This window comes from Nomascus leucogenys, chromosome 12, assembly GCF_006542625.1.
Source record: "Nomascus leucogenys isolate Asia chromosome 12, Asia_NLE_v1, whole genome shotgun sequence".
NCBI classification, from domain to species: Eukaryota; Metazoa; Chordata; class Mammalia; order Primates; family Hylobatidae; genus Nomascus; species Nomascus leucogenys.
The window spans coordinates 8,911,992-8,939,197 of NC_044392.1; the positions used below are offsets into that span (position 1 = coordinate 8,911,992).

At 42.9% G+C, this 27,206-nt stretch overlaps 1 protein-coding gene across 2 annotated transcripts in view; it reads right to left on the reverse strand.

Moving 5' to 3' along the window:
* The window catches only part of TRIT1 (tRNA isopentenyltransferase 1), a 36,698-nt gene extending 14,663 nt beyond the window's left edge, over window positions 1-22,035 (reverse strand). For both annotated transcript variants that reach the window (XR_004032564.1, XM_003273318.2), the window contains exons 1-2: window positions 21,848-22,035; window positions 1,860-2,000 (exon numbers count right to left, since the gene is read on the reverse strand). Coding sequence is in view for 1 of the 2 variants with exons in the window: in XM_003273318.2 (XP_003273366.1) it covers window positions 1,860-2,000; window positions 21,848-22,021 (315 nt within the window). In the remaining variant the exon portion in view is untranslated. The remainder of the gene's footprint in view (window positions 1-1,859; window positions 2,001-21,847) is intronic.
* Window positions 22,036-27,206: the final 5,171 nt, after the last annotated feature.

Sequence of the window (27,206 nt, forward strand, 5' to 3'; positions counted from 1 at the left end):
CCACAGTACGATAAAATTCAATTATATACAAGTTAAATATCCCTTATCCAAAATACTTGGGACCAAGGAAATGTTTCAGATTTTGAATTATTTGCATTATACTTACTGGTTGAGCATCCCAAACCTGAAAATCTGAAAACTGAAATGCTCCAATGAGCATTTCCTTTGAGCATCATCTCAGCACTCCAAAAGTTTCAGATTTTGGAGTATTTTGGATTTTAGATTTTCAGATGTTCAACCTGTAGTATGATTAACAAAGGCAAAGTGAGCAAAGAAATGAAAAAGGGAAGGGAAAAATGTTAAGATTCCAGAAGAGGAGAGAGTGGAAAGAGGAAAGAAGATGGGACAGGACATACTTCACAGGAAAAGGTTTAACTTACTTGTGCAAGCCATGAAATGACTGTGATATTGAGCAAACACCCTTCTACTCTTTGGGCCTCAGTATCTAGTACCTTCACCTGTCGAATCAAGAAGGCTGATTGGGGCCAGGTGTGGTGGCTCACACTTGTAATTCCAGCACTGTGGGAGGCCAAGGCAGGAGGACCACTTGAGCCCAGGGGTTCAAGACCAGCTTGGCAACATAGCGAAATCCATCTCTACAAAAAATAAAATAGCCAGGCGCGGTGGCTCATGCCCGTTATCCCAGCACTTTGGAAGGCCAAGGCAGATGGATTACCTGAGGTCAGGAGTTCGAGACCAGCCTGGCCAACATGGTGAAACCCCGTCTCTACCAAAGATACAAAAAATTAGCCGGGTGTGGTGGCATGTGCCTGTAGTCCCAGCTACTCAGGAGGATGAGGCAGGGGAATCACTTAAACCCGGGAGGCGGAGATTGCAGTGAGCCAAGATCGTGCTATTGCACTCCAGCCTGGGTGACAGAGCGAGACTCCGTCTCAAAAAATAATAATAATAAAATAAAAATAATTAGCTGGGTGTGGTGGTAAGCACCTGTAGTCCCAGATATTTGGGAGGCTGAGGTGGAAGGATCACCTGAGCCCAGGAGGTCAAGGCAGCAATGAGCCATGACAGTGCCACTGCACTCCAACCTAGGCAACAGAGTGAGACTGTCTCTAGGAGAAAAAAAAAAAAATTTACACACTTCCATTTGAATCTATATCTGGGTTTTCTATTCTGTGCCACAAAATATATCTAGTACTAAATAAGTTCCATGCTATTATAATTATTACGACTTTTCAATCTTTTAATATATAGCAATCCAGATACTAAAGGCAGTCTGCATGTTAAGACATAAGGGCAATCCCCCTTATATTATTCTTTTTGCAAAAATTTCTTGGTTTTACCTAGAACTATATTTTCCAGTCCTCTCCTATCTAACAATCTCTTTGAAATTCTAACTATAACTCCATTATATTTATAGATTAACTTCGTATCTCCATTTAAAGGATAGAAAACTGAAGCTCAGTGGGGTTAAGGAAATGCTTTACCCAGTAAAATTCACATGGTAAAAAAGGCAGTTCTAGGACTGTAACACAAATTTTCTGATTCTTAAATTGGTGTTCTTATCACTAAAACAGTGCTTCTCAAATTTTAATGCGCATATGAATCACTGGGGACTCCTGTTATAATGCAGATTCTAATTCAGTAGGTCTGGAGTGGGGCCCAAGAATCAGCATTTCTAACAAGTTCCCAGAGAATGATGATGCCACAGTCTAAGGACAAGAATTTGAGTGACAAAGACACTGTATCTTTCAGTCCATAGTCTGGTGGGGATGGCATCTATCAGTAGTTAAGCCTTGGGTGCCCCTTCTGAGAAGAAATTGCCACTAGAATGAAAACTTCTCTCTTGGCTTGGGCTGCTTTCACCCACCAAACCCAGCTGCTGCCTTTCCTAAGGATATCAGAGCAGTTGCTCTATTTCTGAAGTCCACCACTGTGTAATTGGTCACAAGAGGATCCACAAAGCTGATCATGTGGTGCCGGCAGATTCTCTGCTCCTGGGCAGAAACCTTGTTGGTGATGATGTCTAGGCCTTCATAGACCTAGGGGAGAGAAAATTAACATGAGAAAGTCAACCACCTCCATAAAAAATGCATACTTAGGAATAGAAATTTTGATCTGTTTCTCCCTCCTGCCAAACACTTCACTGACCCAAAGCACCAGGGTAGATGTATTCTAACAAACAGCACAGCTAGATCCACGAAACCCAAAACAAAGAAAGAAGAAAATACAGCATTGGTTTTCTTACCAAATAGTAGCTAGCTATTAGCTCAGATTTAAAGGTAAGAAGGATATGTAAATACATGCCCAGAATTAGGAAAAACCAATTCTGCATGGCCAGAACTTTAAAGCACTGAAAATTGGGCAGGTTGTTTTATTTATTTTACTTATCACAAGACTCCAGAAAGGTAACATTTTGCATTCATTGCTCATAGTTCTACTTCAAAATGCTTAGGTATTTTTTGGATTTAAATGGCTCTAAAAGGTTTTCAGAATTTGTATAAGATTGGTTCCATTTATGGAGAAGGAGTCTACAAAAATACATATAAAACATACACATACACACTTTGAAGTCAGAACCCCTAATACTGCTGTACTCTAGTGGAAACACTGTGATCTATCAAAATTACTGCTTCAGGGGTCAGCAAGGACAATCTAAATACTCAAAGGCAATATCCTGTCTGTGAGCTCTTGATCTGCCAATTCGACTAAAAAGTTCAAGTGTACTTTTTCTAAATGCAAGGTCTCCAAGAACAGATCTGAAAATACCAGTTTGAAAATAGGGATGAATACTTTGAGATTAAATGTTCTCTGTAATCACTGATTCTACAGGGAGCACTGAATGAACAAATAATAAGTTCTGTAGAGCCCACAAAGATGTTAAAAGCATTTTTATCTCACGTTTCCCTTTACTTACATGGGTGTCAAATAAGTACAGTACAGTGTAATGGTTAGGAGGAAAGACTCTGGCGCCAGGCTGCCTCAGCTCATTTCCTAGCTCTGCCACTTACTAGTTGGAGAAGTCAGTTGCTAACCTCTCTGGGCCTCAATCCCTCATCAGTAAAATGAAAATAATAATATCTATCTCATAGGGTTGTTGTGGGGATTAAATGAGTTACTACTAAAAAGCACTTAGTTTTTGCCTGGCACATTTTAAGGGCCACATTGAGGGTCACTACTACCTAATTGCTGTCATTATCACTACTACTATCACAATAACTAAAGGAGAAAGGGAAATAATTTTAGTGTTACTGTTTAATACTTAGAAGCCTCTATGCTCTTAGTGACTGAGGTCATTTACCAAGCAAGGATATAAGCGATCTTCAGTGAAATAAAATCGGTAAACAGTAAAACAGCATATAAATAAAAAATAATGTAAATAAGAGCCATAAGGAAAGTATCAACTCTGCCTTTTTAACTCATTTAATTTGTGCCTGACAGCAGACTCACATTCTCATACCTGAAAATTAATGGAATCATAAATCATAGAGTATTCTTTTCTGTGTATCTTGAACAAGACTTCCTTCTAATGTGATACAAGGTCATATGGTTATTATACACTGGTGTCTTCTGTGCAAATTAAGAAAACTAAAGCGGAGGCCAGACGCAGTGGTTCATGCCTGTAATCCCAGCACTTTGAAAGGCCAAGGCAGGCGGATCACGATGTCAGGAGTTCGAGACCAGCCTGACCAACATGATGAAACCCCATCTCTACTAAAAATACACAAAAAATTAGCTGGGTGTGGTGGCGTGTGCCTATAATCCCAGCTATACTCAAGAGGCTGAGGCAGGAGAATCACTTGAACCCAGGAGGCAGAGGTTGTAGTGAGCCAAGATCACGCCATTGCATTCCAGCCTGGGCAACAGAGCAAGACTCGACTCCGTCTCAAAAGAAAAAAAAAAAAGAAAGAGGCCAGGCGCAGAGGCTCACATCTGTAATCCCAGTACTTTGGGAGGCCGAGGCGGGTGGATCACTTGAGCTCATGAGTTCAAGACCAGCCTGGGCAAATGGCTAAACTGCGGCTCTACAAAAAATGCAAAAATTAGCCAGGTGTGGTGACATGCACCTGTAGTTACGCTACTGGGGAGGCTGAGGTGGGAGGATCCTTGTGCCTGGAAGACGGAGGTTGCAGCGAGCCGAGATCACACCACTACACTCCAGCCTGGGCAATAGAGCCAGACTTTGTCTCAAAAAGAAAGAAAGAAAGAAAGAAAGAAAGAAAACTAAAGGGAGGAAAAAGTTAATAATAACTGTTTATTCCTCTCTCTCTCTCTTTTTCCCACGCCCTTGGTTGGCTCTGCTGTAGCTTAGAATTCCAAAAGATCCCATTTTAAAGAGCTCACGTAGCAACAACTTGATTTGGCTAGTAGAGGATTTCTAAATCCTGTTAAGTATGTTACAGTAAAAAGGATTCTAAGTTTTTACACTGAGATTAATGTTAATCAGTGTCAAATGCATAGCTGCAAATGTACAATTACCCACACCTCCAACAAGGTCAAAATGTAAATATCTCTACCAGCACCTTCTATCAGAAACCCTAGAAGGCTAGATAAAATTTCTTCCTGTAATCTGCCTTTAGGTGTATCTTCTAGAGGCCCTTAAAATGGTGAGCTTAAACAAATGGACACATAAATATAATTCAAACAGAAGGTAACCCAGAGCTAGCTCACCTTATTTACTAAAGGAAGTGGCCTATTGTACTGCTTATGATAGATAACACAAATGCCACCAAATATCAGGAAGAAGAAAAGAGTATTAATGGTTTAAAGAAAGCAGAGCTCTTACTCATAGTTAACAAAAACTGTAACTCATAAAAGTACTAAATCTTGGTTACTAAAATAAATTGTCATCTTTGGGTGATCTGTTAACTCTTTGCCTCTTATACATTCAGATTAAAAGAAATGGGTCATAAAGATGTGGGTGATATAGACTAGACACCTGATTTACATATAATATGGTTTTATGGGTATGTTTTATAGTTGTTAACTAAATCTAAAACTGAAAACTTCTGAGCACCAAACACACAACTCAGAGGAAATGCTCACTGGAGTATTTTGGATTTTCGATTTTCAGATTTGGGATGCTCAACTGGTAAATATAAATATTCCAAAATCAGAAAAAACTAGGAAACCAAAACACTTCTGGTCCCAAGCATTTTGCATAATGGATACTCAACCTGTATCACAGTATATTAAAGTACAATAAATCAAAGTATATGACTGTGACCTGCATTGCAACAATAGGGAAAGGAGAGACAGACTCTAAGTGAAACAAGATTGGCCAAGTGTTCATAATTATCAACTCTAGATGATGGATATATGGATAGTTCATTTCTCTACTTGCCCTACTTTCTTTATATGTTGGGAAATTTCCATTACAAAAAGTTTATTTAAAAAAAGACGGCCGGGTGCGGTGGCTCACACCTGTAATTCCAGCACTCTGGGAGGCCGAGGCAGGCAGATCATGAGATCAGGAGTTCAAGACCAGCCTGATCAACATGGTGAAACCCCGTCTCTACTAAAAATACAAAAATTAGCCAGGCGTGGTGGCGCGCGCCTGTAATCTCAGCTACTCAGGGGCTGAGGCAGAAGAATCGCTTGAACCCGGAGGGCAGAGGTTGCAGTGAGCTGAGATGGTGCCACTGCACTCCAGCCTGGGTGACAGAGTGAGACTCTGTCTCAAAAAAGACGTGGATGTACTTCGCACTCATTATAATGGCTATTAGAAAAAGAAAAAAAGAAACAGAAAATAGCAAATGTTGGCAAGGATGTAGAGAAACTGGAACCCCTGTGCATTGCTGAGGGGCATGTAAGATGGTGCAGCTATAATGGAAAACAATATGGCAGTTTCGGGAAGGGCAAGGTGGCTCATGCCTGTAATCCCAACATTTTGGAAGACTAAGGCAGACCCAGGAGTTCAAGATCAACCTAGGCAACATAACGAGACCCCATCTCTAGAACTTAAAAACAACAACAAAAACTGAAAGAAAAACAATATGGCAGTTCCTTAAAAAATAAAACAGAACTAACATAAACTTAGCAATTCCACTTCAGGTATATACCCAAAAGAATTGAAAGCAGGGTGTTGAACAGATATTTACACATCCATGTTCACAGCAGCATTATTCACAATAGCCAAAAGGTGAAGTAATCCAAGTATCCATCCACAGATAAATGGACCAACAAAATGTGGTCTATGCATACAAATGAGTATTATTCAGCCTTAAGAAAGGCAGGAAATTGGCTGGGCGGTGGGTCATGCCTATAATCCCAGCACTTTGGGAGGCTGAGGTGGATGGATCACCTGAGGTCAGGAGTTCAGGACCAGCCTGACCAATATGGTGAAACCCTATCTCTACTAAAAATATAAAAATTAGCCAGGCGTGGTAGCAGGCACCTGTAATCCCACCTACTCAGGAGGCTGAGACAGAAGAATTGCTTGAACCTAGGAGGCAGAGGTTGCAGTGAGCCGAGATTGCACCACTGCACTCCAGCCTGGGCAAGAGAGCCAGGCTCTGTCTCAAAAAAAAAAAAAAAAAAAAAAAAAAGAAAGGCATGAAATTATGACACACCCTACAACATGGATAACCTTGAACATACTATGCTAAGTTAAATAAGCCAATCACAAAAGGACAAACACTGTACGATCTCATGTATATGAAGTACCTAGAGTAGTCAAATTCATAGAGACAAAGTAGAATATTAGTTACAAGGAGCTGGGGAGAGGGGAGAATAGTTATTGTTTAACTGGTACACAGTTTCATTTTAAGAAGATAAAAACCTATTGGAGATGGAAGGTAGTAATGGTTGCAGAACAATGCGACTGTACTTAATACCACTGAAATACTGAAATGGCTAAAATGGCCACCAAAATGGTTAATGGTCAATGTTATATCACAATTAAAAAAAAAAAAAGACTTGGATGATAGCTTTTAAGCACAATAAGAAACTAGTGAATAGCAGCAATGAAATAAAATTTTCAAAATTATTGAGAGCTGGTAATGTTCTATTTCTTGTGATACTCTATTTCTTGAATTGAAATTCAGTTGAGTTGTGGTTACACAGGTATTTTAACTTTTTGATAATGTATTGAGCTGTACAGTTATTAATTATGTGTTTTTATGGGCATCCTTTATCAAATAAAATCATACTGCACAGTTAAGAAGCAAAAACACAACATTTTTCACATTTGTACCAAGCATAAATATCCAAACAAACTTAGAAATCAATCAATTTTGTAAATATCACATTTGGTCCAGAGGTTTAGGTCACATCCATGCTCTAAATGCCATAATCAGGCTTATTATTTTATTACCAGCCTAGAAAACATTCACATGTGAGATTTGTAGCTGAATGCCTTACACTTCCCCTATTTTTCAGCTTCAATTACAGTTTCAGCATCATTCTACCTACAGTCAGCCTGAATGCTGGGAAGAGCCAAGAGGATCTGTGTTATCTTTCAAAGACAGCATGCCACTCTGCTCCATTTCCCCTTCTCCCAAAGGATACCTGTGATCTGTGTACATGGAAATGATTTGGAATAAAATGCTTTTCTCTGCACAAACCATATTTTGACAATACTAAGGGACTACTGGCTTCTTTGTAAGGCCTGATGACTGAAATATTCTGAAAAATTCCAGGTTTAATCCACTTCATCAATTATCTAACATAATTGACTTATCTCTACAAACATTTACTAAGCGTCTACTGTGTGTTAGGTATACTGCAACATGTTAGTTATGAAAAGAAGATTAAGAAAGTCCCATGGGCGGGCATCGTGGCTCACACCTATAATTCCAGCACTTTAGAAGGCTGAGTAGGAGGATCACTTGAGACCAGGAGTTCAAGACCAGCCTGGCCAACACAGTGAGATTCCATCTCTACCAAAAATTTAAAAATTAGTCGGGTGTGGTGGCACGTGCCTCCCGGCTACTTGGGAGGCTGAGGCAGGAGGACCGCTTGGGCCCAGGAGTCCAAGGCTGTAGTGAGCTAAAAAGGTGCCCCTGCGCTCCAGCCTGGGCAACAGAGCAAGACCCTGTCTCTTAAAAAAAAAGAGTCCTAGTCCTCAAAGAGTCCAAGTTAGACACAAATAGCTGTAATTAAAGAAGATACATGATGTAAGAGTGTATAACCACTAAACATTTAATGTTCTAGGCATTAAGTTGGGCATTATAGAAAAATATACCACTTTGTTGCACCTCTATTGATGGTTTTATTTCGACTGAAAAAAAAATTTGTAAAAATGGTACAGCGCTGAAATAACCTGAACTCTCCAAATCAACAGAGCTGAAATGCCTGGAGGAACTAATGAAGGTAAAAGCAATCTACAACAGAGAAAAAAAAAGGAGATATGAAAAAAACTATAAACAACAACAACAACAAAAGATATGGAAAAAACAAAAAACAAAAAAAGAAATCCACAACAGAGACCTAGAAGAAGAAAACCAGCAGAATCCAGAGCCATGGTTCTCAACTCAAGTGATTTTGTTCACTGGGAGACATCTGGCAATGTCCAGGCTGGGGTGCAGTGGTGTGATCTCAGCTCACGGCAACCTCCACCTCCCAGGTTCAAGCAATTCTCCTGCCTCAGCCTCCCAAGTAGCAGGGATTACAGGTGCCTGCCACCACGCCTGGCTAGTGCTTGTAGTAGAGACGGGGTTTTGCTATGTTGGCTAGGCTGGTCTCGAACTCCTGACCTCAGGTGATCCGCCAGCCTCCGTCTCCCGGAGTGCTGGGATTACAGGTATGAACCACTATACCCAGACAGAAACATTTTTGATTGTCACAACTGCAGGGCTGGGGGTGCTACTAATATTTAGAGGGTAGAGGCCAAGGATGCTGCTACACATCCAATGATGCACCCTGGTCTAGCCATCAGCCCCCAACACAAAGAATTATCCGGCCCCAGGCCAGGCGCGATGGCTCACGCCTGTAATCCCAGCACTTTGGGAGGCTGAGGCAGGTGGATCACGAGGTCAGGAGATAGAGACCATCCTGGCTAACACGGTGAAACCCCATCTCTACTAAAAATACAAAAAATTAGCCAGGCGTGGTGGCAGGCACGTGTAATCCCAGCTAGTCGGGAGGCTGAGGCAGGAGAATTGCTTGAACCTAGGAGGCAGCGGTTGCAGTGAGCCGAGATCCTGCCACTGCACTTCAGCCTGGACAACAAGAGCAAAACTCCGTCTCAAAAAAAAAAAAAAAAAGAAAAAGAAAAAGAAAAGAAGCTCAACATCATTGGTCTTTAGGGAAATGTAAATTAACGACAATGAGATACCAGTACATATGTATTAGAACTGCTGAAATTAAAAGAGAAAAAAAAAGCCTGGCAATACCAAATGCTGGAAATAATAGAGAGATACAGAGGAACAAGAATTCTCATTCACTACTGGGAGAAATACAAAATGGTACAGTCATTTTAGAAAACAGTTTGGTAGTCTCCTATAAAGTTAAACCATAAAGTTACCAAGCAGCCTAGCAATCCCACTCTTAGGTATTCACTCAAATGAAATGTTCACACTAAAACCTGTACATGAATGTTTACAACAGCTTTCTTTATAATCACCAAAAACCAGAAACCCAGATGTCCTTTAATAGGTGAATAGACACCAGGCGCGGTAGCTCACGCCTGTAATCCCAGCACTTTAGGAGGCTGAGGTGGGCAGATCACCTGAGATCAGGAGTTCAAGACCAGCCTGACCAATATGGAGAAACCCTGTCTCTACTAAAAATACAAAATTAGCTGGGCGTGGTTGCACATGCCTGTAATCTCAGCTATTCGGGAGGCTGAGGCAGGAGAATCATTTGAACCCGGGAGGCGGAGGTTGCAGTAAGCCAAGATCACACCACTGCACTCCAGCCTGGGCAACAAGGGAGAAACTCCGTCTCATAAAAAAAAAAAAGGTGACTAGACAAACTATGGTACATCCAAACAATGGAATACTACTCAGCAATAAAGAGCACTGGACGCATGCAACAACACAGAAGAATTTTAAACATATTTTGCTGGCCAGGTGCAGTGGCTCAAGCCTATAATCAGAGCCGGAGGCAGGTGGATTGCTTGAGCTCAGGAGTTCCAGACCAGCCTGGGCAATGTGGTGAAACTGTCTCTACAAAAAATACAAAAATGAGCCAGGTGTGGTGGCATACGCCTATAGTCCCAGCTACTTGGGGGACTGAGGTGGGAGGATTGCTTGAGCCTAGGAAGTTGAGGCTGCAGTGAGCTAAGATGGTGCCACTGCACCCCACCCTGGGCAACAGAGTAAGATCCTGTCTCCAATCAATCAATCAATCAACCTTAAAAAAAATGTATTTTGCTAAGTGAAAAAAGCCAAACCTCAAAGGCTACATATTGTATGATTCCATTTTAAGACATTCTGGAAAAGGCAAAACAACAGGGATGGAAAACAGGTAAGTTGTTGCCAGAGACTGGGGGAGATGGAGGGTTGACTACAACGGGGCCATTATGAGGGATTTTTTAGGGTGACAGAACTGTTCAGTATGGTACTGTGGGGTATATATTTGACTCTATGCATCTGTCAAAACCCATAGAACTAAACATCATAAAGAGTACACTTTACTATATGTATGCAAAAAATTTAAAAAAATGTTTTTTTGAGACAGAGTCTCGCTTTGTTGTCCAGGCTAGAGTGCAGTGGCACCATCATGACTCACTGCAGCCTTGGCCTCCCTGGCTCAAGCCATCCTCCTGCTTGAGCCAGGAGAAATTGGGACTACAGGTATGTGCTACCAGGTCTAATTTTTTTTTTTTTTTTTTTTTTTTTGTAGAGATGGGCTCTCACTATGTTACCCAAGCTGATCTCAAACTTCTAGCCTCAAGCAATCTTCCCTCTTTGACATTCCAAAGTGCTTGGATTAGAGGTGTGAACCACTGCAGCTGGCCACTGTATGCAAATTTTTTAAAATAACCAGAATATCCGGGAACCCAGGATAGACTACAGACTGTAACAAACGAAATCTAACTGCATTACAAACGTCTGATATAACCTCAGGGAGGAAGACAAAAGGAGCTGATCTAAGTAACTTCATAAAACAATGTTACTACTTGATACTGTAAGGACAAAAACAAACAAACTGTAGGCAAACATTGTACTCTAGTTGGTAAATTTCTCACAGGAGTAATCACTGAAACTACAGGTTACACAAATAAGTAAATATACTATAGGGAATGAGCGCTAAATTTCTTACTCTGAGAAAGAAGTCACAAATAAGCAAGCGGGGAAGACTAGAATGAATCTTGTGGTGCTGGATTAGTCAGATACCAGTACAAACCCATGCTTATTTTAATATACATACAGATAGAGAAATAAATATAGATGTGTGTATATATAGATTAATATACATACATATATTTCCTAGCTCTTTCCACTGAAAGGGACTAGAAGCATCTTGTAGTACCAGACAGGAAGTACTAAACACACACACACACACAGAGAGAGAGAGAGAGAAAGAGAGAGAGAGAAAAAGAGAGAGGAAGGAAGGAAGGGAGGGAGGGAGGGAGGGAAGAAGAGAGGGAGGGGAAGGAAAAGGAAAGAAAAGGAAGAAAGGAAGAAAACAAAAAGAAAGAAAAGAAAGACTCTGATGAATGCTAAAATCAGAGGGTGAAACTTTAAGGAGAAACAGGACATCTGCATAGCCTGAGAGTAGCTCCCCTAAAATATTTATTAATTACTGTGGTGCTTTTAACATATGTCTGCAAATTATTTGATAAGCTTTCATCCTGTAAATGAAGCTTAATTCTCCTTCTATTCAGTGTGGGCCAGACTTGGCAAATGATTTCCAACAAATATGACTAGGTACTGTCATTTAATGGAAATGGAAAAGAAAAATAACAGGAAAAGGGAAAAATCGTGACTTTTTCAGTGGAGAAACGTGTATAACAATCTCAACCAAATGATCAGTTACCAACACCAGTAATAAGCCATGCTAATACTATGTTGATATCATACTTTGATGTGATCCAATGAGAAGGGTACTTCACTTCTGTGGTATACTTTCCCAAAATCCATAATGCCAAGTCTAATCACGAGAAACCAAAACCCAAATGGAGAGACATCTACAAAAGAGCTGATCACTACCCTTCAAAAGTATCAAGGTCGTAAAAGACAAGGGAAGACTGAAAACTGTCAAAGATTGGAGGACACTAAGGATACATGATGACTAACTGCAGTATGGTATCCTAAATTGAATCCTGAAATGGAAAAGGGACATAAGTGAAAAAACTGGTGAAACCCAAGACTACAGTTAATAGTATTGTACCTATATCAATTTCTTAGTTTTAATAAATGCACCATGATGATGTAAGATATTAATATTAGGACAAGGTAGATGAAGGGTATACAGGAACTCTTGGTACTATCTTTGAAACTCTTGTGTAAATCTACAACTATTTCAGGCCAGGTGCAGTGGCTCACACCTGTAATCCCAGCACTTTGGGAGGCCGAGATGGACGGATCACCTGAGGTCGGGAGTTCGAGACCAGCCTGACCAACATGGAGAAACCCGACGTCTACTAAAAATACAAAATTAGCTGGTCATGGTGGCATATGCCTGTAGTCCCAGCTACTCGGGAGGCAGGGGCAGGAGAATTGCCTGAACCCAGGAGGTGGAGGTTGCAGTGAGCTGAGATCACACCATTGCACTCCAGCCTGGGCAACAAGAGCAAAACTCTGTCTCAAAAAAATTAAAATTAAAATTAAAATCTACAACTATTTCAAAATCAAAATTAAACCTGTAATCTCAGCTACTTGGAAGGTGAAGTGGGACAACTGCTTGAGCCCAGGAGTTTGAAACCAGCCTGGGTAACACAGTGAGATCCTGTCTCAATCAATCAATAAATAAAAAATTATAAAAACAATAATATAGGACGGTTTCTTAACTTTAGTACAATTAATATTTGGGGCCAAATAATTCTGTTATGGGAAGTTGTCTTGTGCCTACTAGAATGTTAGCAATGTCTCTGGCTTCTACCCATTAGATGCCAGGAACCCACCTCCCCAGTTATTAGAACCAAAAATGTCTCCAGGGATTGCCAAACGTCCCCTAGGAGGCCAAACCACCCCAAGTTGAGACTACTAATATAGCTATATACATTAACATATAAAGATATCCATAACATAGTGTTAAAAGAAAATAGAATAGCATCTAACCTCTGAGTCAATTTATGTAATAACATATACACACATGACACATGTGCTTAAATATATATACAAATGTCTGGAAGGATGTGAACCAAAATCATTACTCCAGGATGCTAAGACTATGGTTATATTGTCTTTGTACTTTTCAGTATTATTGGCTTTTTTTAATAAGCATGTCTCATTTTTCTTTTTTTCTTTTTTTTTTTTTTTTGAGATGGAGTTTCACTCTCGTTGCGCAGGCTGGAGTGCAATAGCGCGATCTCAGCCCACTGCAACCTTGGCCTCCCGGGTTCAAGTGATTCTCCTGCCTTAGTCTCCTGAGTAGCTGGGATTACAGGCATGCACCACCATGCTTGACTAATTCTTTTGTATTTTTAGTGGAGATAGGGTTTCTCCATGTTGGTCAGGCTGGCCTCGAGCTCCTGACCTCAGGTGATCTGCCCGCCTCAGCCTCCCAAAGTGCTGGAATTACAGGCGTGAGCCACCATGCCCGGCCCCCGCATGTCTCATTTTTCTGAACACAAAAATGCTTTGTTGTCACTTTTTTCATAGTCCTTCCAATTCAATAACCAAAATCCTGTTGGTTCTGTTTCCAAAATATCAAAATGGTTACCTATTCTCTCCAGCCAAAGCCCAACTCCAGCCTCTCACCCAGGCTAATGTAACAGAATCCTAAACTGTTTTTCCTTCTCTAACCCACTCTCCACCCAGTTACTTTGTAAAATAGATTTACAGGCCAGGTGCAGTGGCTCATGCCTGTAATTCCAGCCTTTTGGGAACCCGAGGTGGGCAGATCACGAGGTCAGGAGTTCGAGACCAGCCTGACCAACACGGGGAAACTCCATCTCTACTACAAATACAAAAATTAGCCAGGCGTGGTGGCATGCGTCTGTAATCCCAGCTACTCAAGAGGCTAAGGCAGGAGACTTGCTTGAACCCAGGAGGTGGAGGTTGCAGTGAGCCGAGATTACGCCACTGCACTCCAGCCTGGGCGACAGAGCGAGACACTGTCTCAAAAAAAAAAAAATAGATTTACTACCACTTCCCTCTTTAAAACCTCAAACCTCATGGCATGACTTTTGAGGGCCTCAAAAATTTGTTCCCAGGGTCTATATTTTTAGTTTTACCTCCTACTACTGTCCCTCAAGTACCCTCTATGCCAGATAGTTGCTGGTCATTCCTTGAAAACATACCATGCATTTTCTTAACTTTGCCCCTACTGTTCTTTTGTCAGTAATATTATTCTTCCCACTTCTCTGCTTGATAAAATGTACACAGTGGTACAGAGGAAAAGAATGGGATGGAGGATGAATGAATAAATAAATAAGAGTTAGAGGGAAAAGTATAAAACAGCATGGAGATGAGGATTTAATAAAGTAATTTTTGGTAGGGATGAGACAATAACAGCACCCATGTCAAAAGGCTATGGTGAGGATATTAGATAATATTTGTCAAACTTTTAGAACAGTGCCTGACATATATATTATTCTTGCTATTATCTTCAGTAGTATAATTATTATGATCATTCCTGTAGTGAGGGCTTGAACTCTGACTGCCACAATGAGGGAGGTACAAGCAGAGCCCCAAAGGGATCAAGAGGCAAGCAGGGTCCTGGTCTGATTCAAGTCTCTAAGGAATCCAAAACTACACAGAAAAACAAAACCAATTCCATTAAATCACAATGGAGCACATATGTGAATTCCTATATACCCCAAGTAACTTTTACTCCTCAAATATATATTTCTTTTTGAAGTGGAGCTGCTTCAACACCCTGCCTCAGGCACTGAAACATCAGGATAGCACTCATCCTCATGAATCTGAATCTGCAAGCCTCATCTGTGCTCTCCTATGATTTCCTATTTGGCCAGTAGTCACTTCTCCTTCCTTATATAACACAGATTTGACTCCAAAGTTCTCCCTGTAGGTGCAAAAACGTGACCACATATGTACAACATACACAGCTTAATACTGTAGCCAAAGGAAAACTAAATTCACTTACAATGGAGGTGAACCAAGGGACCTAGAAACTCATTATTTATATGTATATATATATATGAATGATGAGTCGAAAATTTTGAGATTTCCTTTTTAGCCTCTTGTAAGTCTCAGTCCTTCTAAAAGACTGCCATTGGCTGGGTGCAGTGGCTCACGCTTGTAATCACAGCACTTTGAGAGGCCGAGGTTGGCGGATCACCTGAGGTCAGGAGATGGAGACCATCCTGGCTAACACGGTGAAACCCCGTCTCTACTAAAAATACAAAAAATTAGCCAGGCGTTGTGGCGGGTGCCTGTAGTCCCAACTACTCAGGAGGCTGGGGCAGGAGAGTGGCTAGAACTTGGGAGGCTTAGGTTGCAGCGAGCCAAGATGGAGTCACTGCACTCCAGCCTGGGTGACAGAGCAAGACTCCATCTCAAAAAAAAAAAAAAAGGACTGCCTTTGTCAGTTGTGGCAAACGGCTTCCAGATAGACCCCATTTCTCCTGGTTAATGGGTCTTCAAAAAAAAAACAGGTTTTCACATTTTATTTAGCCACTGTGATCTACCATCCCATCTTTCCTTTCATATCCCTCCCCTAAGCATCCCATATCTCCCTTGATCAGACAGTCTTTTGGTACAAACACTGCTCCTATAGTATGTCCCAAAGCAGACAAAAAGAATACAGAGGCCAGGTGGGGTAGCTCATGCCTGTAATCCTAGCACTTTGGGAGGCCAATGTAGGAGGATCACTTGGGGCCAAGAGTTCAAGACCAGCCTGGGCAACATAGCATTTCTGTTAAAAAAAAAAAAAAAAAGAACAAAGAGCTCCACATCTATTAGATGACAAGATGACACATATTCTGCTTGCTTACTAGTCAGACTGCCAAAAATCATTTGTTTCTCCTCTTATAGTTTTAAACAAACACAAAAGGAACTGTGCTCCTATGTACGGCTACTGCTTCACCACAGGACTTGAAAAACGAGGCATTAGAGACACTTCCTCTCTATAAACCCAAACAGAACGCTTTGTTTCTTTTCTCTTAGCATATAGTTGGTAGTTTGTATTTCCAGGCCATCATTGTACATGTTTGGCAAGGGCCTTCAATTTCTCAGTACAATGTTTCATCCAGTCACGGAAGGCCCGGCATCGTACCTTGAATTTACAAGCCAAGAAAAAGACTCAGACTGAAAAGAAGACCTTCGGTATCATCTTCCTGAAATATATCACACTCTACAAATGAGTTAGAAGACCCAGATCCAATTCCCAGTGTCTTGCAGTGTGATCTCTAGACAGCTCTTTAATCTTTCTGTAGCTCCAGTTTTTCCATCCTGGAAAACAGGGATTGTATTACCTGTCCCTCCTTGAATTCAGACTCTTACTACTAAAAGAGAATATTTTTATTTCTATAATTTGTGAAACAACCAGCATTCAGAAGACTCAGAAAGCACAAATGTTGTTTGTCACTTCTGTCAGAATGGCCATGTAGAAATCCTCAGCAAAACCCAAGAGAAATCCCAAAGAAGGTAATCCCCTCAGAAAGTAGTTCTGACTTCCCAATCCACAACTACCTTGCATAAGAATCATGGAAGGGCATGTGTTCTCAGGACCTCTTGGGGCTGTGTCATAGGAAAAAAAAGAAAAAGAAAAAAGAACACTGGGAAGAAAGAGGACAGGCAGGACCTTCAGATGCTAGATGGCTACAGAAGCAAGTCACTGCATATCAGGCTACATGAAGAAATTATCACTACAGTCACAATACCTTTAACAACCCCATTGTAGTTTTACCTCAAAGCTTAAAGTATTTATTCAATGTTTACAAAAACAAATACTTTCTCTGGATAGGAACTGCCCTGTAGGTGCCGTAGGGTTGACCTTGGGTAGGTGTTGCCTTAGATGACCCTACAGTTTAAAGCAGGACAAAGGGGTGACAAAAGCAGTATGAGGTATGAGACAATTTAACATCTAAGATAGCGTTGTACAATAGTTTTTGAGTTACTGGTACACTTCTGAATAGAAAATTTTCAGCAGCACACCAAAAGGAATTATTAAAATGCAAATATTGGTTTTAAAAAACCCAATTTGGAAACTTGAAAAAACTTTCTAGTGATCACACTTTCTATTTGGTCACTGGTGTGTTACAACAAAGAAGTTTACTGTTCTGTCTAGGCTCTCCAGAAATCCAAGTTTACCCTTTGTTCCAATAAACACTATCTGTCTTTGATACGAACTTGATATTAGATTCTATTAATATCTCTTAGCTGCAGCAAATTTTATCCCCAGCGTACATCAGGTGGCTTCCAGTCAGCTCAACACTCCACTTGACAGATATCACCATGAATTAACACTGTGATTTACAATATGAATCCTAAAATACATCTTCTTCCTGATCAAAATGTTGCACACTCCTAAGAAGGATGATTGGCATACAAGTTAAAAACTCCCGGCCGGGCGCGGTGGCTCACGCCTGTAATCCCAGCACTTTGGGAGGCCGAGGCGGGCGGATCACAAGGTCAGGAGATGGAGACCATCCTGGCTAACACGGTGAAACCCCGTCTCTACTAAAAAAAAATACAAAAAATTAGCCGGGCGAGGTGGCGGGCGCCTGTAGTCCCAGCTAGGCGGGAGGCTGAGGCAGGAGAATGGCGTGAACCCGGGAGGCGGAGCTTGCAGTGAGCCGAGATTGCGCCACTGCACTCCAGCCTGGGAGACACAGCGAGACTCCGTCTCAAAAAAAAAACAAAAACAAAAACAAACAAACAAACAAACAAAAAACTCCCTACTGATTGAACCCCACAGCCCCTGGTCATCTTAAAGGAAATGGCTTTGTGTAGCAGATATGCCACTGAGCATGGAAAGCAGAAACTTTCATGTTCAGACTCCAGGTCTGCTACTTATTCTAAGACCTTAGGCCTGTTTTCTTAACTGTGAAGTGATAATATCCATTTTATGAGGCTACTGTGAGGATTTTTAAAATATATATATATCACCAGCACAGTGTTCCATGCCTATAGTCCCAGCTACTTGAGACAGGAGGACTGGTTGAACTCAGGAGTTCAAAGTTATAGCAGTGCCAGGCGCAGTGTCTCACGCCTGTAATCCCAGCACTTTGGGAGGCCAAGGCAGGCGGATCACCTGAGGTCAGGAGTTCCAGACCAACCTGGCCAACATGGTGAATCCCCATCTCTACTAAAAATACAAAATTAGCCGGGCGCAGTGGTACATGCCTGTAGTCCCAGCTACTAGGGAGGCTGAGGCAGGAGAATCACTTAACCTGGGAAGTGGAGGTTGCAGTGAGCCAGGATGGTGTCATTGCACTCCAGCCTGGGCCACAATAGCGAAACTCCATCTCAAAAAAAAAAAAGGCTGGGCGTGGTGACTCACGCCTGTAATCCCAGCACTTTGGGAGGTCGAGGTGGGGGGATCACGAGGTCAAGAGGTTGAGACCATCGTGGCCAACATGGGGAAACCCCATCTCTACTAAAAATACAAAAATTAGCTGGGCCTGGTGGCGCGTGCCTGTAGTCCCAGCTGCTCAGGAGGCTGAGGCAGGACAATCACTGGAATCCTGGAGGCGGAGGTTGCAGTGAGCTAAGACAGTGCCACTGTACTCCAGCCTGGTGACAGAGCAATACTCCATCTCAAAAAAAAAAAAAAAAAAAAACAACAAAAACAAAGTTATAGCAGTGAGCTATGATCACACCACCGCATTCCAGCCGGGGCAATAGAGCAAGACCTCAAATCAAAAAAAAGAAGAAAAAGAAGAAACTGTAAACATCTGGTAAACAGTGCTTTGCACATTTGAGTTGTTGATATTTATTATTGCTTTGCCTGTGGAGTTACTTGAAATTGAAAATGTTATTTCAAGTAGGTGGTGATTCAACATCAACAATATCATTTTGTTTACATGTTTACCAAATACTTCTGAGTCAACCTCAAGTCACTGAAAAGCAGCATTTCCTTTCACTGGTTAAAAACACAAGTTGGGCCAGGCGCGGTGGCTCATGCCTGTAATCCCAGCACTTTGGCAGGCCAAGGCGGGCGGATCACGAGGTCAAGAGTTTGAGACCAGCCTGGCCATCATGGTGAAACCCTATCTCTACTAAGAATACAAAAATTAGCCAAGCATGGTGGCGGGTGTCTGTAATTCCAGCTACTCGGGAGGCTGAGGCAGAATTGCTTGAACTTGGGAGGCGGAGGGTGCAGTGAGCAGAGATTGCGCCACTGCACTCCAGCCTGGGCGACAGAGCAAGACTCCGTTTCGAAAAAAAAAGAAAAGAAAAAAGATAGAAACATTTCTATGGTACACAGCTATGAGTAACGAGACATAATAGCTACTATAGAGCTATATCCAACCCTCACTGCCAGAACCAGGTAACCTACTTAAAAATAGATGTAAGGCCGGGTGCAGTGCCTCACGCCTGTAATCCTAGCACTTTGGGAGGCTGGAGCGGGTGGATCACCTGAGGTCAGGAGTTCGAGACCAGTCTGGCCAACATGGCAAAACTCCGTCTCTACTAAAAATACAAAACTTAGCTGGGTGTGGGACAGGTGCCTGTAATCCCAGCTACTTGGGAGGCTGAAGCAGGAGAATCCTTGAACCCAGGAGGCAGAGGTTGCAGTGAGCCAAGATCGCGCCACTGCACTCCAGCCTGGGCGACAAGAGCGAAACTCTGTCTCCAAAAAAAAGAAATGATAGAACATAAATATTGGCATGGACCTTAGATGTCATCAGTGTAACTCCATCTTACTGAAACTCTTATTACTTAAGTCTCTGAGGTATCAGACCAAAGGTCTACTATTATACCATTCTTGGATATTTTTTATCCAAGTACCATACGTACTGCTCACAAATGAATGTTCCTTACACACTGCCTTCATCATGTTACTCATCTCACATTCCATATCTACAACTGAACAGTCTCCTTTTACTATCCTACCTACACACTATGGCCATTTCACCTTCTAAATCTTCATCTTCATTCATGTTCCTTTTTTTTTTTTAAGACTAGTCATGTACAGTAGTGAGAAAGGGCCAAAGAGTAGAAAAAGGAGTTCCATCTGTAACTGACTGTGAACAATCAACTGAGACAACTCAATACCTTTGGACCAGCTTCATGTTCTTCCCTTTAATAAGCTTTTTCTTCTTTCTTACCTATCCAAACTTGACCTATTTTTCAAGCCCTTTTTCAGAGAGCTTTCCGTACTAAGCCAGCCTTCGATAATTTCTCCTGTCTCAGAAATTCTATAATACGTGTCATAAAATCTACATTTGTAGTCTCTCTCCTCCCAACATCTTGCAAATCCATTAATATCTCTGTCCAAACATTTATTAGCTCCGCCTTGTTTTATGTTCAGCTGGACTAAAACTCAAGGGCAGAAATTATGATTTTGTCTCTCCATTAGGGCGTTGCAGAAGATAGCAGCTACTGTATTTTTAGCTCTTATTATGTGCCATATATTGTATTAAGTACTGCACATACTTTATCTCATTTACTCATCACAATAATGTTGTGTTATTGATATTATTCTTCCTACTTTACAGAAGAAGAAACAAAGGTATGAAGAGGTTAGGCTATAGCTGCATATCTTGGAAAAGACGGCTGGGATTTGAGGTAAATTGTCTTCTGAAGCTGGCACAAAGTAGACTGCAAACAAATTATTTGTTGAATTATCTGATCGTTTCATGTGTGCTGATGGTCTTGTCATGCCAAATAAACTAATGAAAGCAGAAACTATGCCCACTGGCTTCTGGGTGAGTTGGGGAAAGGAACTGCCCTTCTTTGCTGAGTACTCATCAGGTGCTATGTTCACTGCCAGGCATTTCATGTTCAACATCTCATTTACTCTGTGAAGGCTCATAACTGTAAATTCTCTTCAACAAATAGCTGCTGTAGTTCCTCCATCAGAGATTTACCCAAAATGTCACCCACTACCCACTCTTAATGGAGCAAAATGCTCCCAGATGTGATGTACACCCCTTCTGGGCCTCCCAGTTCGAAGAAGAGGACAAAGCCCCTTCAACTTTAAATCAGCCATTATGATTTAAAACCTCTGCTTAAAAAAGCATTTACCACGAGTCTGGCCTTATTCCGGACAGGGCACTCTGTTCTTCGTTCTAACGCTCATGATCCCATTTATTAAGCACTATAACCTTGTGCGGTAGGTGACATTTTCCTCCCTTCACAGACACAAAAAATAACGTCCAAATGAACGACATTGTTGATCCGAAGTCACATGGCCAATGGCAGATTCAGGACTAGAATCCAGGTCTCCTGACTGTCAACCCTATTCCACTCCCCCCAGCAGACACCGCAGGTGGTATCCAATTTATCCTGATCTCGCTGGGTTAGGGTTAGAGTTACAACAAAAGCTCTGGAATAATTTTTATTCAAAAGATATTTACTGGATACCTATCTGTCGACCTTGTAGGTTCAAATACCATGTCTTTCACTTCTTCGCTGTGTGACATGGAAAAAGTCGTTTCCCCTCCCTAAGCCCCAATTCCCTTCTCCATAAAAGGAGATAATAGTATCTACCAAACAGTAACGTCGTGAGAAGTTGATGAGACGATGATAAGGGAAACATCTGGCACTGTGTCTGGCATGCGGCGGGTGCTTAGTAAGTATGGGCTCCCTTTACCTACCCCCTCCGCCCCTACAAGCCTCGGGGTTCACCCTTTAAGACCTTTGCCACAGGGTGTCCACGCGGCCTCCCGGGTTCCCAGGCGCCCGGGCCAGCCGCACTGCCATACCTGCATGGAGTCAGCGCTGACGATCTCACCGCCGAGCCGCTGGCCTAGCTGCAACGCCAGCGTGGATTTGCCGGTGCCCGTGGCCCCAAGAATCACTACAAGAGGTAGGGTCCGTTGCAGGCCCCTGAGCCCACTGCCCACAGGAACTGCTCGTGCAGCCGCCACGGACGCCATCTTATGGAAGTCTGCGCTTGCGCCGGAGCAGCTGTCCCCATGGCAACCGTCTATGCTCCTGCGCAGATCTCGGGCTTTGTAGTGAGGTTGCTTAGGGAGGAGGGAGCGGCAGGACCCAGGCGACATGACTGCAGTCAACTAACTGGTGTCAGAACCTCAACTACCCGCCGCCTTTTTCTTTTCTTCTTCTTATTTGGAGACGGGGTCTCCCTCTGTCGCCCGGCCTGGAGTGCAGTGGCGCGATCTCGGCTGACTGCAACCTCCGCCTTCTGGGTTCAAGAGATTCTCCTGCCTCAGCCTCCCGAGTAGCTGGGACTACAGGCGCCCGCAACCATGCCAGGCTAATTTTTTGTATTTTAGTAGAGACGAGGTTTCACCATCTTGCCCAGGGTGGTCTCGAACTCCTGAGCTCAGGCAGTCCACCCGCCTCGGCCTCCCAAAGTGCTGGGATTACAGGCGTGCCCTACTGCGCCGGGCCACCTGTCGTCTTAAATGGTAGATGGCAACCCTATCTAAATAGATGCGTCCCTATTATTCTTTCACAGCACTCAAGTTATTTTTCTTCACAGTACTTATTACAATATAAAATTATAAATATGTCTCTTGTTTTTTTGTCTGACTTATTGGGACAAATTCTGCCTAGATCATTGCTGTATCTCCAGTGTCTAGCACGGTACCTGGTACCCAAGAGACACCCAATACTTGTTAAATGAAGAGGAAAATGACTTGCCGGTCTAGTGCCCAGGGCAGTAAGCTCAGAGGTGTGGCATTCTCCAGAATGAGGTCTGCCCAGTTCTCAGGCCAGCGCAGCTGCTCTAATATTTTCATCCGGTAGTACAACCTCATACTCAATCACAAAGCAAACCTTTGGCCCGGCACAGTGGCTCACGCTTGTAATGCCAGCATATTGGGAGGCTGAGGCTGGTGGATCACCTGAGGTTAGGTGTTCAAGACCAGCCTGACTAACATGGTAAAACCCCGTCTCTACTAAAAATACAAAAATTAGCCGGGCGTGGTGGCGCATGCCTTTAATCCCAGCTACTTGGGAGGCTGAGGCATGAGAACCGGGGAAGCATAGGTTGCAGTGAGCCGAGATTACGCCATTGCACTCCAACCTGGGTAACAAGGGGAGAACTCCGTCCCAAACAAAACAAAAAAAGCAGAAGACAAACCTTTTCGTCTCCTTGACCAAAGAATGCCACGGGTGGAGTGAGAACAGAGAAAAACAAGCAAGTAAACTACAATCCGCAAAATAGGAAAGGGAAAAGGAAGGCAGGTAGAAAGGATTAAAGTTGGCCGGGAGCCGTGGCTCACGCCTGTAATCCCAGCACTTTGGGAGGCCGAGGCGGGTGGATCACCTGAGGTCAGGAGTTTGAGACCAGCCTGGCCAACATGGTGAAACCCCGTCTCTACTAAAAATACAAGATTAGGTGGGCATGGTGGTGCACACCTGTAATCCCAGCTGCATGGGAGGCTGAGACAGGAGAATCGCTTGAACCGGGAGGTGTAAGTTGCAGTGAGCCAAGATCACACCATTGCACTCTAGCCTGGGCAACAAGAACTAAATTCCTTCTTAAAGAAAGAAAGAAATAGCCAGGCGTGGTGGCTCACGCCTGTAATCCCAGCACTTTGGAAGGCCGAGGCATGTGGATCACAAGGTCAGGAGTTCAAGACCAGCCTGGCCACAATGGTGAAACCCCGTCTGTACTAAAAATACAAGAATTAGCCAGACATGGTGGCACGTGCCTGTAATCCCAGCTACGCAGGAAGCAGGAGAATCGCTTGAAACCGGAAGGCGGAGGTTGCAGTAAGTCGAGATCAGCCACTGCACTCCAGCCTGGGCAACAGAGCAAGACTCAGTCTCAAAAAAAAAAAAAGAAAGGATTAAAGTTGTAGCAACCCTGAGGTTAAAATGGAGGTGGAAAAAATTAGGGCCAGAGAGGACCAAAATTCCAGAGACCACACCATTTTAAGAAAGGCCTTTGGAGTCATATAGAGTTGGGTTCAAATCCCAGCTCTGCCATTTATCAGCTCTGTGAACTTCATTAACTTCACCTCTTTTTTTTTTTTTTGAGACAGGATCTTGCTCTGTTGCCCAGGCTGCAGTGCGGTGGTACAATCAACCACAGCTCACTGCATCCTTGACCTCCTGAGCTCAAACAATCCTCCCACCTCAGCACCCCATCACCGCACCGCAGCTGGGACTGCAGACCCATACCAACATGCCCACTATTTTTTTTTTTTTTCTTTTTGAGAGATGAGGTCTTGCTATGTTGCCCACGCTGGTGACCAACTCCTGGGCTCAAGTGATCCTCCTGCCTGGGCCTCCTAAACTGCTGGGATTACAGAAGTGAGCCAGCACTTCTGGCCTAAATTTACCTCTTAACCTCAGTGTTCTTATCTTTAAATTCCTCTCAAGATTGCCATGAGGAGAAAATGAAGTAATATCTGAAGAGTGCCTGCTACAATGCCCTGGCACATAACACCCACTATTTGTTGAACACTTTGTATTATTATAATGGTAACACCCCATCTGCCTCTCTAAAGAGGTAAAAGCAGCAGCCTAAGGGCAGAGAAATTTTCAGTAATGTATAAAGGTGCCTAAATACCTATTCTACTAACCCCTTGTTAGCCAATTTAAGAGTTCTAGGCCGGGCGCGGTGGCTCACGCCTGTAATCCCAGCACTTTGGGAGGCCAAGGCAGGTGGATCACAAGATCAGGAGATCGAGACCATCCTGGCTAACAAGGTGAAACCCCATCTCTACTAAAAAAATACAAAAAACTAGCCAGGCTTGGCGGCATGCACCTATAGTCCCAGCTACTCGGGAGGCTGAGGCAGGAGGATGGCGTGAATCCGGGAGGTGCAGCTTGCAGTGAGCTGAGATCACGCCACTGCACTCCAGCCTGGGCGACAGAGCGAGACTCTGTCTCAAAAAAAAAAAAAAAGAATTATAATTGCTTTTTCACTGAGATTGGCTCTAACTCTCAGGTCATATCACCAGGATCCCCTGGGCCAAAGGAGTGACCCCTGCAAGTTTCAAGCATTTGACAGGCCTGCTGGAATGACTGCTAATACATTTATCAATCACTTGAATCCCCATTGGCATAATGACCACTCTTGCAAATCCAGCCTAAACCTTGTTGCCACGTACATTGTTTGGAGAATACCAGTTCCCAGTTCTGGGTCCCCTGTCCCTCCTTTTCTCAATCCAGCCTGCTTTGATCAAAAGCCCTGTTCTCTCCAATTTGTAGTACCCACCTGGGGCTGGGTTTAAAATGGAGATGCATGGCCACATATTGGCAGACACTCTCACATGATGGTTGTTAACTGTAGAACCTTTGCCTAGAGACTTTCAGAGGGTACAGTTACCATGACAACCACCAGAAAGATGGCAGGCCAGAGAAATGATGCAATTAAAGGAAAAGGGAGGCTGATTTCATGATGACAATCTGACCATGACAGAGTATGCTCACTCACAGATGGGATAGCACTGTCCAAGTCATGAACCAGGTGACTATTACTAGAAAGAGAAAAAAAGATGGGAGTGGAATTTACCACCAAGAGACCAGAAGATGAAGAGACTCGTTACCAAGGCAACTAGGGAGAAAGGAATGGAAAAATGGAGCTTCACCATAGCAGCAGAAAATTGCTTCTAGCCAAGCAACACAGGACTGTTGCTATAGAAACAAAGAGAACAGGGACCCTATAGACTATGGGGAGAATTATCACCAAAATGCTGAGCAGGAGAGACTCCTAAACCAGAAAGGAGCCTGTGGGCCAAAACAAATGAGAAGTGAAGAAAAAAAGTATCATTTCCATTCATCGTAATTCTATTAGTCCTACCAAAAGAGAATGGGAACATATTTTTAAAAATACTTTAGGCTGTTTTATTCGTAGCTTTGTTTGTCTCCCTAGTGATCTTCTGAACTCTAAATTATACTAAAAATAGGTCCTGAAAGATATTCTGTAACTTGAAATCCTAATTGGAGACATTAAATTCAAGGGAAAATTGGGAAATTGAAGTCTATGACCAAGAGATAATAAGTATTTCTTTAAAAAACTACATAAAACCCTCTAATGGGAAGCTTTGCAGGGTTAAAAAGAGACAAACGAAGGTGGCCGGGCGCGGTGGCTCAAGCCTGTAATCCCAGCACTTTGGGAGGCCGAGGCGGGCGGATCACGAGGTCAGGAGATCGAGACCATCCTGGCTAACACGGTGAAACCCCGTCTCTACTAAAAATACAAAAAAATTAGCCGGGCGTGTTGGCGGGCGCCTGTAGTCCCAGCTACTCGGGAGGCTGAGGCAGGAGAATGGCGTGAACCCGGGAGGCGGAGCTTGCAGTGAGCCGAGATCGCGCCACTGCACTCCAGCCTGGGGTACAGAGCAAGACTCCGTCTCAAAAAAAAAAAAAAAAAAAAAAGAGACAAAAGAAGGCAAAAGGGAGTCAGGGAAGCTAGTTGTACTCATGCCTAGGTATTGGCTCTGACTCGCCTCCCCTTTCTGTGAGGCCAGAGGGGAAGTAGCTCACTGTGTTCTGGAAGGGAGGCTCAAACAGAAAGAGAGTCTCTCACTTAAAATGTATGTATATGTCTAGAGGTGATGGATGCAGAATCCCAGCTCCGACATGCTCCATGCATTACAGATTATTATGGGCAAAGAAATCCTGGTTTTAAAGGCAAATATGCCAGGATAAGTTCAGTCTGGAAGAGCATATCTAAAATGCAGAAATGAGGTACCAGGGATACTCAAATTACTTGGAGAATAATAATTCCTTGCCTGCCCTACTGAAAGCCCACAGTCAGTCATTTAATTCTCACCCCCACTGTGTGTGTCATACCCCAAGGGCAGATACATAGTTAGGAGTTCTGCACCTACCTCACCTTCTTTAGGAAATTGAAAGCAATACATAGGGTGGGATGGGCACAGAAAGATGGCAGAAAAGGAGAATGTGGGGGGGGTGCAAAAAGATAGGGAGGAAAATCTCAGTGATGACCCATGAGTGTTTACTCAGTAGTATTTCCTATCCTCCGTATACTTTAAATAACTCATTCAAAATCTCTTTTAAAAAAGAAAGACATTTGGCCGGGTGCGGTGGCTCACGCCTGTAATACCAGCATTTTGGGAGGCCGAGGCGGGCGGATCACCTCAGGTCAAGAGTTCGAGACCAGCCTCAACATGGAGA